This window comes from Centruroides sculpturatus, unplaced genomic scaffold, assembly GCF_000671375.1.
Source record: "Centruroides sculpturatus isolate CEXI.00-Female unplaced genomic scaffold, Cexi_2.0 scaffold2017, whole genome shotgun sequence".
In the NCBI taxonomy this organism is placed as follows: Eukaryota; Metazoa; Arthropoda; class Arachnida; order Scorpiones; family Buthidae; genus Centruroides; species Centruroides sculpturatus.
The window spans coordinates 23820-39601 of record NW_019386105.1 but is presented as its reverse complement, the minus strand read 5'-3'; the positions used below and the strand labels follow the sequence as shown (position 1 = coordinate 39601).

The window sequence follows — 15782 nt, the reverse complement described above, 5'->3', positions numbered from 1 at the left end:
CATGGGTTGCAACCACGCTGGGACATGGGCAGCCAAAACGCTTTTGCGAAAAAAAGACCCGGCCGACGAAGTTTTAATTTTTGACCGCAACGACAACATTTCGTTTCTCGGTTGCGGAATCGCTTTGTGGGTTGCTGGTTTAGTTGAAAACCCAGCCACGCTCTTTTATTCCTCGCTGGAAGAGCTCGAAAAAATGGGCGCTCGAGTTTTGATGCGTCACGAAATTAGCGCCATCAACGCGGTCCAAAAAACGGTTGAGGTGACCAATTTACAGACCGGCGCCAAGTTCACTGAGTCGTACGACAAACTGATCATTGGTTCGGGTTCTTGACCAGTCCAGCCGCCTTGGCCCGGGATTGACCTGGAGGGCGTGTTAATTTCCAAGCTCTACCAACACGCCCAGTCGATTATCGCCAAAGCAGCCGATCCCAGCGTTCAAGCGGTGGCCGTGATCGGAGCCGGTTACATCGGCGTTGAACTAGCCGAAGCCTTTGATAAGCACGGTAAAAAAGTTTACTTAATTGAGATGCAAGATGCGATCGCGCCCCACAATTTTGACCGCGAAATTAGTGCCAAGTTAGTCGAGGGCGTCGAGCAAAACACGAACATTGACTTACGACTAGGTGAGAAGGTGATTCGTTTTACCGGCGATGAGCAAGGCCACATTCGCGCCGTGGAAACTGACCAGGCAACTTACCAAGTCGACATGGCGATTGTCAGCGTTGGTTTCCGGGCTCGGATTGAACCGGCCCGCGACCAAATTGAGACCGATCCTCAGCGCGGCATTATCGTGGACGAGTTTTTCCAGACGTCTGACCCTGACATCTACGCGATCGGTGATTGCGTAGCTCAAAAATACAACCCGGACGCTTGCTTTAAACCGGTCATGCTCGCTACCAACGCGGTCCGTTCGGGTATCGTGGCCGCTTTGAACGTTTTAAAACCGCGTCAGTTTGCTTTTAACGGCGTCCAAGGCACCAACGCGATCCACGTTTTTGGCTGAACTCTGGCTAGCACTGGTCTGACCGAGGCCCAAAGTCAAGAAGTCGGTTGTTCACACCGGAACGTGGGCTCAATTTTAGTTGAGGATTACGACAAGCCGGTTTTTATGCCCCGGCGTGAAAAGGTCTTTTTCAAAGTTGTTTTCGACCGCGACACCCGCGAAATCATCGGCGCCCAAATCGCTTCCAAAGCCGACCACGCCAGCGTGATGTACATGCTCTCGCTCGCGATTGAAAAGAAGGTCAAGATTGACGAGCTGGGACTAATTGACACCTACTTCTTACCCCATCTCAACCAACCGGTCAACTTCATCACCCGCGCTAGTCTGCAGTACTTAGACGTGGTTGATTAGTGCTCCGCACGGTTTTGATCGGTCCGCCCGGAGTGGGCAAAACGACTTTGCTGACCAAACTAGCCGCGCTCGGCTACCAAACTCAGAACTGCGACCAAATTGTTAAGAAACTATACGAGGCTGACCAACCGGGTTACTTGCGGATTAAGAAAGTGCTTGGTGAGCGTTTTGTTAATGACCACGGTGTGCAGCGGGAGGCTCTCAGCGAGGCGCTGGCCCGTGGCCACTTAGAGCTTGAGCAAATTGACCAACTAATTCACCCTTTGATCGCCCAAACGCTCGGGCAAAGTGACTTTGATTTTTGCGAATGTCCGGTGCTGGGTTCGCCCTACCTAGAACTTAAAAAGGTCAAAGTGGTAAAATTATTCTGTAATCCGGTGGTAAGACAAAAACGTCTCAGCGACAAAAAAGGGTGAAATGCTCAGCAAATTGCCCGACGTTCAAACTACTACCAAGAGCGGGTTAAACCGGATTTGACAATTGACACGACCCCAGGAGTTAGTTTGGCACTGACAAATGAACTACTTACCCTGCTTAAACAAGAAGTTTATCGGTAGGAAATGAGTGTTTGTGGTATAATGAATTTGTTCAGATAGTCTGACCTTGCCAAGTTTGACTTGACCAAGGAAAAGGAGAATACATGACTAAGCTAAAGCAGAAAAACAAACTCTTGCTGGCGGCGCTTGGAGCGACGGTACCTTTTGGTGTCGTGGCTTCGTTAGTAGCTTGTGGTGCTAAGAGCGACGACACAGTTAAACCGATTGATCAAATCGAGAAGGAAAAGAAGCAACGAGAAGATAAGGAACAGGAGCAAAAGGACAAAGTTCTCAAGGAAAAATTTGAACCTTTTAAACGTAACGAAGAGTTTCGTTACCGCTACTCGCGTCAGATGCTGGGTAACTACGTGATGTCTTACGACTGATCAAAACTTCTGACTGGTCACGGACCCGTTGAAAGTCCGATTGACAAAATTTATCAACAGGCTATCAGCGAAAGTTCTAATAGTCAAAGCTCAACGTTGGCCGAGCGGGTGATTAACGACCAAATCGTTGACCTTGAGTACGTTCCTTACGCTGACATCGGGATCGTGCGCGACACGGTGGAATACATTTTAAAAGACAAGACCATTCCAGGTGCTTACCGCTCTGAAATCCAAGGTTGATTAGATAAAAAAGGTTACCAAAACGCCAACTACAACGACCTTGCTCAATTCAAAAAGGACGGAATTGCCAATAAATTCAACGTCGGATTCATGCAAAATGCGATGGATTCCATGGAACTTAAACCAGCTTGGAACGCGGTTAACCCTGACGACGCCAACGAGTCTGGTAAATGGTTTGAAGAGCAACGTTGGAACCAGTGGGTCAAAGACGGCGTTAATCCTGAGGATTTGACAATTACCTTTGGTCCGTTTGCTAACGCATTTTGGCACACGGCTTACCTTAACAACTACACCGAGTACCAACTAGCCGAGCAGTTCAAAGAGATTGCTAAAAAGTGGGGAACCAAATCGTTTGACTTTTATTTCTCTGCTCCCTACAACCGTAAAAGCAGTACCGAGTACGCTTCATCTGTTCGTCTGTTAGCTGGATCTCTGAAAATCTTGCTTGAGCAAGATCCTTCCTTCAAAGTTCGTCTGTCACTGGTAACTGGTCGCGACGGACTTAACATCGGCGTGGAACAAGGTAAGTTTGACCCAGCTGATGGTCCAAGCCGGATTGGCGATGACATTTATCCGCTCTACGAGTTCACCCGCTTTTTGGGAATTAACTTCAACTTGAACTTGGTGGCTGGATACATCCAACCAACCGATGAAATTAACGACAAAGGACAGTTGAGAGACCAAGACTGAGAGTTCAAGGCTATCAAAAATAAAATGCTTCCTAACAGTTTGACTGCGTTTAAAGAACTACTTAAAGGTCACGCACCTAAACTTTTTGAAGAGAACAAAATCACCGATAAGTTGATCCGGAACCGCGTTTCAATCACGCCGTGAATCGGAGTGCGAAGCGAGAAAGCCGCTTATAACTTCGGTGCTGAGGACGCTTTCAAACTGCGTCAACTAGCCCAAGAACTTGGTCTGCATTCGATTTCTAACTTCTACGTTTCCCGTGATAATCCGTCCCTGTTCATCCAAGGCGGACAAACAGCCCACGACATGAACGACCAAAACCCGCTCGATCCACACTTGCGAAACAGTCGACTTTACCCAGCGGGAACTTTCTCCAAAATTTTCAACGGTAAATTTGACAAATTAGCCGATCTTCCCAAGGAATTAGACGCAACCACCAACAAAGACATGAAGAGTCTAGCCGGTTTCTTTGATTACAAGTGGACGCAAGGCGACGCCGATTTAGAGGCAATCTTGACCGAGATTCGCAACGAATCAGTCGACTGAGACGGCGGACACGACAATAGTCAAATCGAGAACCAGGTGCACAGCAAGCTTGAAAAAGTTGGTAAACACCTAACTTGATTCTCAGCCAACCCGCTGCGCAAAGAGAGTATCACCGTTAAAGATCCGCGTACCGCTGGAACCAAAACGGTTTACTCACCTTACGTTGACATGGGACTTTGGCCGCTGGTTGATTTGCGGGAAATTACTAAAACAGCCCCTGATTTGAAACACCTGACGCTCGCTTTTGTTCAGCAAGATAATGTTCACGATGACAAAGTTGACCTCAGTTTTGCGGGCTACTACAAGCCAACTAAAAACGGAAACGCGATTAACGACGATTTCATCAATTCGCACTTGGTACCAAAAATTCTTCAACCCGCTAAGGAAGCCGGTATTTTCCAAAACTTAACTGTTTCATACGGCGGATTTAACACCGGCGATAACGAGAAAAACCCTTGGCACACCGCGCTCAGACAAGCTAATAACCAAATTAACGAGGCTGCTGAGATCCTTAAAAGAGAACTAGAAGAGTTCAATTTCAACTTAGCTAAACTGGTCGGTTTAGGCAAAGATCAGATGAGTTACAAAATTGACTTTGACATTGAGGGAGCCGCGCGGACAAGAATTAACGAACTGAAAACCTTGTTCTCAGCGATGGCTCACATGAAAAAGAGCAATCCGAAGTGAGAATTCTCGCTAACGTTGCCGGTTTTACCAGATGGGTTAATTAAGAGCGAAGAAAACATGCTTGATATTTTGGCTAGTCTCTACAAAGTAATGGGTAACAAGCCCGAGGACATGCCAGTTATTAACATCATGGCAATGGACTACGGAGTTGGTATTTACAACCAGGCCCTTAAAGACGGAAAAACCAACTTTGACTTGGCTAGGTCAGCGACTGAGCGAACTCACGAGCAAGTTCTTAAAGCGATTAACAGCCATTGAAGCAATAATAAACTCAAAGACGCTTGGAGCAAAGTCGGCGTGACTCCGATGATCGGTGTTAACGACCACAAAAACGGAGTCTTCACCTTAGAAGACGCCAAAGAGTTCTACAACTGAGCAATGGGTGAAAAAAACCTAGCCTACGTGGGAATCTGGTCACTAAACTCCGACTCACCGAGTCCTTACGGCAAAGATAAACCAAGCGCTAAAACGATTAACAGTAACGGTCTTAACTACTTAAACAAGTACGATTTCTCCAACGCTTTCCTAGGCAACTGAACTCCGCTGATTCAAAAACCAGAGCGTAACCCGTACAAATTAACTGACGAAGATATCGCCTACAATTTGCTTCGTCCTTGGTTAGAAAAGAAAAACAAGTAAGTTTAACCAGCAAAATAATGCTCAATAAAAACTAGCTTCGCGCTAGTTTTTTTATTACCGCTATAATTCCCAAGTTAGTGATTAACTAACTACCAAAGGACATTCATGTTTCAAAGAAAAGTTTTCTCTACTCTTACTTCGCTCGGCGTGATCGGCGCTCTTTCCCTCAGTCAACTAGCTTGCGGCAGCCCGCCAGTTTTGACTGGCAAAGGTTCCAACTCGGTCACGGCTATTACCAGTCTCATCAACGACAAAACTCAGCATTCGATTAACTACGAGAACCTAGGTTCAACGCTCGGCGCCCGCGAAATGGCCAAAGGGCAAGTCACTTACGATTTTGCCATGACCTCCTCGCGCAAAGCGCCCGGTTCAATCGGCAAGGTAGCTGGGATTGATTACGCTAACCAAAGTGCCGGATTTGAGCAAGAAAAAACCAACTGGCTTAACAGTCAAATTCGTACTTTAACTTTTGCCTGGGACGCGATTGGAATTGGTTTGAACTTGCCCGGTCCGATTGCCAAGGTTCTCCGGCTTGACGACGCAGACCGCGGCAACGACATTATTCCCCGCGTCAAATTTGACGCCTTAGTGGCAGCATACTCCTTGAACCAGCGCGACACGCGCTACCCAACTTGATCTGAGTTTCTAACCAATCCCGAAGTTAGCGCGCTTGATCCAAACTCACTGAGCGAGACCGAGCGCAAACCGCGCGCTTTGGCGATTGATGGCGGCAAAGACACTTCGGGCAAAGCCGAAGCTTTTACCGATAAAATCGTTGCTAGTCCAAGTTTTCAAGCGCTTCAGGTGGATAAAAAGTTAGTTCAAACCCACGACGATTCAATCATCGCCCCGGAGTCTAAAGTTGAAGACAAAGAAAACACGATGTACGGTAAAAACGGCAACACCCCGAGCTCGGTCATGTACTACTCGCTCGGTTACATAATTAAAAACGACCGCCAGTCGAAAGTCGTCTTGGCTCAAATTGACGGCTGGGGTGCTCCGACAGTTGAAAACGCCCAAAACGGTACTTACGACTGAATTAGACCTTTTAACGTTCTTTACCCCGTCCGCAACCCACGCGTCATAGAAATGGTCAAAACGCTGTTAAGCGCACAGTTTCAGGGCGAAATCGCCCGGCTTGGTTTTGTCAAACTTAGTCCCGCCCAAATTAGTTTGCAGTCCGCTGCGCCAAGTTCTTTGACTTTGCCAGACTTAGCGAGTCAGGGCAAGCCCTCAGCTAACCAAATCGACGGTTTAAACTTTGGCTTAGAAATTAACTAATTTTGCCACCTAGTTTTTCAGCCCGTCCAAAGGACGGGCTTTTCGGTTAAAATGTGGGTGTGAAACCAGCTTCTCGCTCGTTTAGTCAAGCAGTCGCCCGTAAAACGCTGCAAGACCTGATTACCAAAGTCACGGTTTTTATCTTCTCCACTTTGGCGATCGTCGCTTTGATTTTGATGTTCAGTTTCTTAATTAAGGAAGCTTACCCTGCTTACCAGCGCTACGGTTTTTGACACATGTACCTCAGCAACTATTTCAGCGAACCGGGTGGCTGGGGTATTTGGTCGCCCTTACTGGTTACGCTTTTCACGTCTTTCCTGGCCGCTCTGATCGCGACTCCGATTGCGCTCAGAGCGGCGTACTTTATTTTCTTTCGGATCCGCCGGGGCAAGCAAGTCTTTCGCACCACTATTAACATCTTAGCGGGCGTGCCATCGGTTGTCTTCGGAATTTTCGCGATTAAATCGCTCAAAGTGGTGACTAACTTAGTGCTGGGCACAGACCACGGCAACACCATTTTGAACGGAACTTTGATGCTCGTGATCATCATTTTGCCGACTTTAATCGCTTTAATTCTCAACCAGCTCTACCTTGTGCCACGCGAAGTGATTAACTCTTCTTTGGCGCTTGGTAACACGTTAGTTTACGTTTCCTACACCAGCGTCAAAAAAGCGATCCGGAGCGGCGTTCACGTCGCCGTGATCGTGGCCCTCGGGCGTGCGATCGGTGAGACAATGGCGTTGTCAATCATTTTAATTTCTAACAGCGCTAATCCGTTGGCCGAGGGACTGTGAAATTTTTTACAAAGCGACTTTGGAACGCTGGGCGTCTTAATCGCCAAAAACATGTTTACCGACCACGGACGCGACACGAGTCCGCTTTTTGCGGCCGGCCTAGCGCTTTTTGTGATCATCATGGTTTTGGTAGTCTTCGTGACTAAAATTTCCCAAAAGCGTCGCCTAACTAACCGCTCTCCGCTCGGCCAAAAACCTTGGCAGCGAATCGATCGCCATTCAAACGCGAGTTTGTACTGGTCGGTAGTGCTTTGGTACTACTTTAGTTTGCCCTTGAAACTGATCAGTTTCGCCGGACTTTGAACGCTTGGTAAGCTGCGGCTTTTTTTCCGCTGAACCGTCTACTTTTTGTCTTACACAGTTTGGCAAGCTTTTGGCCTTAAGCGCGCACCGCACGAAACTTACTCCAAGTACTTCGCTCGTTTTGCCCGCAGCTCGACCAGTCACGGTCGCGATTACTGGCGACTGAGCTGGGAGATGGTCGCCATTCTGCTCGTGATGACGAGCGTGGGCTGAATCGTCTTAGACATTTGCATCGTCGGCATGTCCCAGTACCGACTGTCCGACTGACGATTTGCGAACTTGCAGCCGGTTATCGGTGGTTTTAAAAGGGTGCCTTCGACTTTGCTCCACCCGCTCGTTTGAACGTTGGTGCTAATCGGCTTGACGATTGTGATCGCTTTCCCCTTTGCCCTTTGCGCGGCGCTTTTTTTATCGGAGTACGTTCGTGATAAAAGAGCCGGTAAGTTAATCAAGTTTTTTCTCGACTCGCTTGGCGGCACTCCTTCGATCTTGTTCGGACTTTTTGGAGCCGTCTTTTTCATCAAAACGCTCGGCCTTTACCGGGTCGTGCCTTTTTCGCTCTTGGCGGGAACATTGACGATGGTGCTAGTTATTTTGCCGACTTTCACGCGCTCGATTGAGCAAGTTTTGATCAAGATTCCCGATTCGTACCGCCAAGGTTCTTACGCGCTTGGGGCTTCGCGCACGCGCACGATATTTAAAATCGTCATTCCCCAAGCGACGATCGGAATCGTTTCCGGTACAATCCTTTCCATGGGACGTATTATGGGTGAAACCGCTCCGGTCTTTTTGACCCTTGGTCTAGCCACTTCGATCGTTGACATCGGAATTTTGCTGCCCGGTCACACGCTGACCACCAACATTTTGGACGTTTTTGCTAATAACCGCGAAGCGCTTGATTTTCACTCCCAGATTGCTCTCTCCTACAAGATTGGCTCGGTCGCTCTTTTAGCCACGACGCTGATCATTTTCCTAGCCCAGGGCGTGCCGTGAATCGGTCAGCGTCTGCGAAGAGTTGTGACCCGCTGAAAAAACCGCCGACAAGCGGCCCGAATGAACGCCTATGTCCGATAAACCCACCATTTCTAACTCAATATTTCAAGTTAACCAGCTTAACCTCTGGTACGACTCGGGTCGCAAACACGCCTTGGTCGACGTTTCGATTGACTTGCCTCCGCGCAAGGTAACGGCTTTGATCGGACCTTCGGGATGCGGTAAGTCAACTTTTATCCGCTGCCTGAACAAAATGAACGACTTGATTGTCGGAGTTAAGTTGGCTGGTTCGATTAAGTTTGACGGCAAGTATGAACTAGTCGCTAATCAGCAAAGGAGAGCTTGGTCAAATTGGTTTGGATTAACTAGGTCAGGCCAGCCCGGCACGGAAGTTGATTCGGACTTGGAAAAGCAAATTCGCGACCTTTCTGAGCAAGTCAACTTAGCGACCAAGGGACCCGACCGGGACGAGCTCGTGGCGCGTCAACAGGAGCTAAAGCAAGTTCGCCGTGCCAAAGCGGTCCAAAACGAAAAAAACCGCCTGAACAAAGTGCGTCAGCTAAAGGCGAAAATCGTTCAACTTAAGCGCGAGATGAAAACTCTGCGCTCCACCGACCCAGCCGCGTTGGAAAGGCGAAGTAAAATTGCTAATTACAAAAAACAGATCTACCACCTCAAAAAATCGCACGTGATTAGCCCGCTGGAATTAAGAACTAGGGTGGGGATGGTTTTCCAAAAACCGAATCCGTTTCCAATGTCAATTTACGACAACGTCGCTTACGGACCGCGCTCAAGTGGCATCAAGTCGCCGCGCGAGCTGAACGACATCGTTGAGAAAGCGCTCCGCGATGCGGCGCTTTGGGAGGAAGTCAAGGACAACCTTTTTGACGACGCGCTTGGTCTTTCGGGTGGTCAACAGCAACGTCTTTGCATTGCCCGGGCGATCGCGATGGAACCGGAAGTTTTGCTGATGGATGAACCCACTTCGGCGCTTGATCCGATTGCCACCAACAAAATTGAGCGTCTGATGAACCAACTGAAGAAAAAGTACACCATCATTGTCGTGACCCACTCGATGCAGCAGGCGGCCCGAATTAGCGATTTTACGGCTTTCTTTTACCTCGGTAAACTGGTTGAATTTGATAAAACGCGGCTGATTTTTACCAAACCTAAGCAGCGTCTTACCAAAGATTACATCCGTGGTAAAATGGGGTAAAAATGGCGACATCAATTATTCGTTTAGAAACGCGCAGAATTCAGGAAAAACTGATCAAAATGTTCCATTTGGTGCTTAACCAGCACGGTCAAATGGCCCGGGCGCTGGAAAATGATGACAAGGTTGCGGCTCAGAAAATCATCAATGACGACCGCCAAGTTAACGCTCTTTTTGACGAAATTCACGGCGATTTAGAGTTTTTAATTACTAAAACACCGCTCGACAAAGATTTAAGACGTACCATGGCCTACATCATGGTTGCTCAGGACGTGGAAAGAATTGGCGACTACATCAAAAACATCGGTCGCTTTATTATCAAAGCTAAGCCGCTCAAGCAAAGTTTATTAGCCACGATTAGCAAAGTTCACCAACCTTTTTTGCGCATGCTCAAAAAACTGAGCGAAGTAATTAGTCGGGAAAGTTTTGATCTAGCCGTTGACCTAGTCAAACGCGACCTAGCGATTGAAAAACTGGCTAACGACACGCGCATGGCGCTCTTTAGTTCGATCACCAGTTACCGCAAGCAAGAACAAGTCATGGCAGTTATTTTCGCGACTAACGTGATCGCCGCGATTGAGCGGGCCACTAACTACGTGGTCCACATTTGCGAACTAATCGCTTACATCCACACGGGCAAAAACGTTGATTTAACATAATTTTTTTGTTATATTTTGGTATAATTGTTTTAAGAATAAGTGCAAATCCTAGGGATAGGTTCTAGTAGAAAGACTAGGCAGTGGTGGTTGGATTGCACGACAATTTGCTACAATTAGGTGTGCAAGAAAGATAATTTGAGAGGAATTACACATGGCAAAAACCGCATTTGATCGAAAAAAAGAACACGTTAACATCGGTACCATTGGTCACGTTGACCACGGGAAAACGACTTTAACAGCCGCGATCGCAACGGTTCTTTCCAAAAAGGGCTTGTCCGAAGCGAAAGATTACGCATCGATTGACAACGCGCCTGAGGAAAAAGAGCGGGGAATTACGATCAACACCGCTCACATTGAGTACGAAACGGAAAAGCGTCACTACGCCCACATTGATTGCCCGGGCCACGCTGACTACGTTAAAAATATGATTACCGGAGCGGCCCAAATGGACGGCGCAATTTTAGTTGTGTCGGCTACTGACGGACCGATGCCCCAAACCCGTGAGCACATTTTGCTTGCTAAGCAAGTGGGCGTGCCGCTGATCATCCCGTTTCTAAACAAAGTTGATATGTTAGAAGGCGACGAAGAAATGGTTGACTTAGTTGAAATGGACGTTCGCGAGCTGCTAACTAAGTACGGATTTGACGGCGACAAAGTGCCGGTGATCCGCGGTTCAGCGCTTAAGGCGCTGGAAGGTGATCCGCAGTTTGAAGCAAGAATTTACGAACTGATGGACGCGGTTGACAACTGCATCCCGACTCCAAAACACGAACTTGACAAACCGTTTTTGATGGCTGTTGAGGACGTATTCTCTATCACTGGACGGGGAACCGTGGCGACTGGTCGCGTAGAACGTGGTCGCGTTAAGTCAGGCGAAGAAGTTGAAATCGTCGGACTACGTGACACTAAAAAAACAGTTGTAACTGGAATCGAAATGTTCCGTAAAACGCTGGACGAAGCTCTAGCGGGCGATAACGCTGGACTATTGCTGCGGGGAGTTGACAAAGATCAAATCGAACGCGGACAAGTGCTAGCTAAGCCAGGTTCAATCGTGCCTCGTTCAACTTTTAAAGCGCAAGTTTACGCGCTTAAAAAAGAAGAAGGCGGACGTCACACACCGTTTTTCAAAAACTACAAACCGCAGTTCTACTTCCGTACTACTGACGTAACGGGCGGAATTGAACTCCCTCAGGGAACCGAAATGGTTATGCCCGGTGATAACGTGGAACTAACTGTGAACCTAATTTCACCAGTTGCGATTGAAGAGGGAACTAAGTTCTCAATTCGTGAAGGCGGACGCACCGTCGGAGCTGGATCGATTACTTCGATTATTTCCTAAGATTTGTCTTTCTAAATTTCAATTGACTCTAACCGCTAGGTTAGAGTTTTTTTAATTCAAATGTTCTAAAATTGATTTGATGACTACTTCGCACAAATTCTGAACTTGCTAAGGGGTATACACGAAGTTTCCTAATAAACTGTGCGTATAAATTTGTAATTTACGTCAAAATGTTTAAGAACCTCGTCGAATATCTCAAACATTTTCTTCCGACTGGCGAACAATAGGTCAGTTATTTCATCCAATTTAGAAATATCGGCACTAAATTGATAAGAAGAAAAATGAGAAATGCTGTCAAGTGTAAATTCATAGTGAACACATTTTTCTAGTAAGGCTTTAATTTTTGGTCCGAGAAGATTATTTCCTAATTCTTTTTTAACCCTTGCAAAAAAATCAAAGGAATTATTTTTTGTGTAAATTCTGCTACAAATGTAGACAAGTCACGATCTTAAAGCTAACATGTTTTCTTTCAGAGAAAAATCTGGTTCTTTTTTCATGCTCGCCATCAGATCGTCTTTGTTATTAACTGATAAACCAATTTTGTTTAGGATTCTGAAAGAATTTTCGTTTAATTGATCAATATTAAATTTTTTTACTACATTAAGTACTTGTTTTTCTTCCCTAAATTCTTCTTCATCAATCAATTCTTTAATTTCTAAATGCTGGCGGTATGCAACAATTTGGGATAAGATATGAAAATTATTGTCCTTATTGTTTTTGATCTTCTGAACTAAAAACATATCTCCTTCTTCATAAACATTCAAAATTTTTAACTTAGAAAATTGATCTTTTATCAATTGAAAAGCCATGGTAGTGATTGCGGATTTGGTTTCTCCTGCTTTTGAAATAATAGCTATTTTTTTTATGAAATATTTTTCATGCGTCAGAAAAATGACTCTATTAATTTGAGGATCGTTCAAAAGTCTAACCTTTATGATGTTTAAAGATATGTGAATCTTACTTAAATCGTAGGATGATACAGGGTCGTCAAATAAGATTTGAATCGCATTTTGTTTTTCAGGCTTTCTAGAGATGACGGAAGAAATAAACAGGGTTAAAGCAATTATGTTGAATTCTCCATAGGAAACGCATTTTTCTATTAATTTACTTGCAACAATTTCTCTGCTTTTTTTGTGACGGAGACCAAAAGTAGTAGAGCATTTGCTCTCATTTTTGATTGTTGTTCTGTTAAGAGTCACTTCATATTCAATGTTGTAAGGCTCAAGCAAATTGTTTGCTAGATCAAGATTTGCTTGAACTTGTTTAGCGTTTTTATTTCAAATTTTTTTGATCACTCTCAATTTTTCTTTGGTCAAGTCTTTTAAACTCACGAACGCATTACTTTTTGTGCCTCATAAATTCCCTTCAATTGACATATAATGCTCAACAATCTGACTAATTTCATTATTGTAATTTTGATAACCAAAGTTGCTTATTAGTTCGTAAATAAGCATTAAATACTTCCTAAACCATCTAAGCTTTTGAAAAAAGTTATTCATTACTGTTTTTTCTATCTTTTTTTCTTTTTCTACCAGACTGTAAATTGTTAAAAAATCTTTTGCTGCGAACGGCGCATTCTTATTGTCAAAGTTGTAAATTGATCTATCGTCTCTGCTAATTAGTCTGCATGAGTTATCAATAGATATGACTAAATTTTTTCAAAGACTTCTCATGTTGATTCATAGACTCTCTTGTGCATTTTTTTGAAGATATCTGATACATGATCAAGTATCAATCGCTTTGTCCACAAATTTGATTGATTTTTTTATGTCCTCAAGATCCACCTTAAACAAAGAAAGAAAATCAGGATAAAATCGGCTTATTTCCTCAATGCTGTTTTCTCTGTTGTTAAGTAGTTCAGCTAAGTTTGTAATCTCTAGGTTCAAAAATTTTATCTTGTTTTTATTGTAGCCTCTGACTAGGTTAACTAAGTTATCGTCAAAGCACGCATAATATTCTCCGAAGATAATGTCTTGATTTACCCAGGGTTTATCTTTAGTTTCTCAGTTGGGAACAAGATTTTCTTCTTCACAAAGAATTGCGTCTTTAAGCGAAGATTTTCCAGTGCCATTAGCCCCGTAGATTGCAACGCATTTTCCATTTAATTTTCGTAAATCTTGCTCTCGCGTAGTTAATTCTTTTATTCCTTTAAGGGATTTTACTAAAGTTACTTTTCCTTGGTGATTCCGCGGATCTGACTGTAGTAGAGTGTTTTTTTCAACTTGAGTTGTTAATTTATTTTTATTGTTCATAACTTAATTGATCTTACAGGAGTCCTAGATGATTAAACTGTTATATCAAGGCTACTTTTTTGTAGCCTATGTATTCCATGAATAAGAAACTAAGACGATTTAATCAAATGATCTAAAATCAGTTTGATGACTATCTCGCACAAATTTTGAACTTGGCTGAAAAAAAACTGGCGCGTCTCAACTTACGAAGTCGCGCTGGCGGCTGTCTTCATCGCTCTTTGGGTGGTTAGTTACAAATTCATTTCCGTTAATTTGCGTTTCATGCGCTTTGGGATCGTCTACGCCTGGGTGATTACAATCGGTTTAATTTTTAGACCAATTTTGGCGGTAAAAATCGCTTTGATCGCTGACCACCTTTGTCTTCTGGTCGGTGGTGGACTCGGTCGCTGAATGCTAGAGTACGCTCTCATTTATCCGACCATGGTCTTGTTAGTCGGTTTTCTAAAAAAATGTTTGACTACTCAGCACCAGCGCTGGTGACTAGCCGGCGTCATTTTTAGCGTCGCGAGCACGTTAACTTCGGTGCTAATCACGATGGCGCTTTACCGCGGGTTTGTCACCCAAAGCAAAAACGCCGAGCAAGCTTTTTTGTTTAACTCAATCGGCGTCTACATTTTGATGTGAAGTGTTTGCGCTTTTTTAGCTTTTGCCTTCGGAATGATGCTAGTTAAGTACTTAAAAAGTCGCCAGCAGCGACTTCAAGAAGCGATTTCGGTCGTTGTAATTGTCACCCTCGTAGTGGTGTTTTACGTTTGACTTTGGGGTCCGATCGCCCAAATTCGTTACCTTGTTCAGCGCCTTGGCTACGAGCCCCACGAATTATTTGCCAAGTACGATTTTTACCTCGTGCCGCGCATTCTTAAAACACCAATTATCGTTCCGCTTTACAGCACGATTGTTTACGCTTTGCAAAGAGTTTTTCCCCACGTTAACCGCGGATATCGCTGGTAGGTTTAGGTCAAACGTTAATGCCAATCGCTCCGATGCCCGTGTGAGCCGCTATGATCGAAGCCGCTGGTGTCTCAAGTGGTTTATTAACTCCGATTGCTTCCAGCGCCTGACGGGCGATTTTGATCGTGTCTTGGTCAAAGGTGTGAACAATTTCCCAGTAGTAGTCTTGCACGCGCGACTGACCGATCGCGTGGACGATTCTTTCCACACTTGAAAAAACATTTTTGGCTAAACTGCGCTTAACGCCGTTGACTTTGATGCCTTCATCGCGCAAGACTAAGCGCGGAATAAGACCGGTTTTTTGGAGAATAAACTTCTTAGTCCCCTTTAGCCGACCGCCCCGAATAAAGCCTTCTAAGTTTTTCGGTGCAAAGTAACAGTGACTGGCGTGGCTAATTGTCTCGATTAGGTTTAACGTTTTCTTAATGTCACGGTACTTTTCGTAATCACTGACGGCGCGATTAGCCGTGTCAACTAGCGCCGTTGACACCAGTCTCACGTGGGCGATGTGAACGTTGGGCATGCTCTGAGCGACTTGCATCGCGCTTTGGTAAGTCGATGAGATTCCGCTGTTAATCGGGATGTAAATCACGTGTTCAAATTTTTTGGCTAGTTCGGCAAAAGTTTCCTCTAGCAAAACTTGGGGTACTTGCGACGTGTGGACTTTTTTGGCTTGACTAATTTGTTGGAGCACTTGCTTAAGCGTGATATCGCGACCGTCTTGGTAAGTTTTATCGTCAATGCTAATTAATTGGGGCACAAAAGTAAAACCGAGTCCGGTCAGTTTTTTTTCTGAGTAACCGGTGAACGAATCAAGAATGATTTGCAATCTCTTTTTTGTCTTCGCCATGCTACCAAAAATTATATAGGAACCGGCTTTGCAAGCGGGCGAAGAAAGTTTAGCACTCGCAGTATTAAT

General features: G+C 45.1%; 4 protein-coding genes across 4 annotated transcripts; 3 read left to right on the top strand and 1 right to left on the bottom strand.

Moving 5' to 3' along the window:
- Position 1: 1 nt before the first annotated feature.
- Positions 2–1354, top strand: LOC111613611 (probable NADH oxidase). The gene is made up of 3 exons (XM_023354962.1): positions 2–259; positions 386–947; positions 1083–1354. Exons 1-3 carry the CDS (start codon positions 2–4, stop codon positions 1352–1354), a joined length of 1092 nt encoding a protein of 363 aa, XP_023210730.1.
- A 7165-nt stretch (positions 1355–8519) lies between these two features.
- On the top strand, positions 8520–9782 carry LOC111613610 (phosphate import ATP-binding protein PstB-like). Its single transcript, XM_023354961.1, has 2 exons — positions 8520–8779; positions 9146–9782. Exons 1-2 carry the CDS (start codon positions 8520–8522, stop codon positions 9663–9665), a joined length of 780 nt encoding a protein of 259 aa, XP_023210729.1. The 3' UTR covers positions 9666–9782.
- Positions 9668–10321, top strand: LOC111613609 (phosphate-specific transport system accessory protein PhoU homolog 1-like). Its single transcript, XM_023354960.1, has one exon. It carries the CDS (start codon positions 9668–9670, stop codon positions 10319–10321), a length of 654 nt encoding a protein of 217 aa, XP_023210728.1.
- A 4549-nt stretch (positions 10322–14870) lies between these two features.
- LOC111613608 (degV domain-containing protein MYPU_7660-like) lies at positions 14871–15713 on the bottom strand. The gene has a single exon (XM_023354959.1). The coding sequence runs from the start codon at positions 15711–15713 to the stop codon at positions 14871–14873; it is 843 nt and encodes a 280-aa protein (XP_023210727.1).
- Positions 15714–15782: the final 69 nt, after the last annotated feature.

Coding starts and splice junctions, on each gene's coding strand:
- LOC111613609 (XM_023354960.1), top strand. CDS start 9,668: ATGGCGACATCAATTATTCGTTTAGAAACGCGCAGAATTCAGGAAAAA.
- LOC111613611 (XM_023354962.1), top strand. CDS start 2: ATGGGTTGCAACCACGCTGGGACATGGGCAGCCAAAACGCTTTTGCGA. Junction 260..385: donor CGGTCCAAAAAACGGTTGAG/GTGACCAATTTA, acceptor TTAATTTCCAAG/CTCTACCAACACGCCCAGTC. Junction 948..1,082: donor TTTGAACGTTTTAAAACCGC/GTCAGTTTGCTT, acceptor GCTCAATTTTAG/TTGAGGATTACGACAAGCCG.
- LOC111613610 (XM_023354961.1), top strand. CDS start 8,520: ATGTCCGATAAACCCACCATTTCTAACTCAATATTTCAAGTTAACCAG. Junction 8,780..9,145: donor TATGAACTAGTCGCTAATCA/GCAAAGGAGAGC, acceptor GCACGTGATTAG/CCCGCTGGAATTAAGAACTA.
- LOC111613608 (XM_023354959.1), bottom strand. CDS start 15,713: ATGGCGAAGACAAAAAAGAGATTGCAAATCATTCTTGATTCGTTCACC.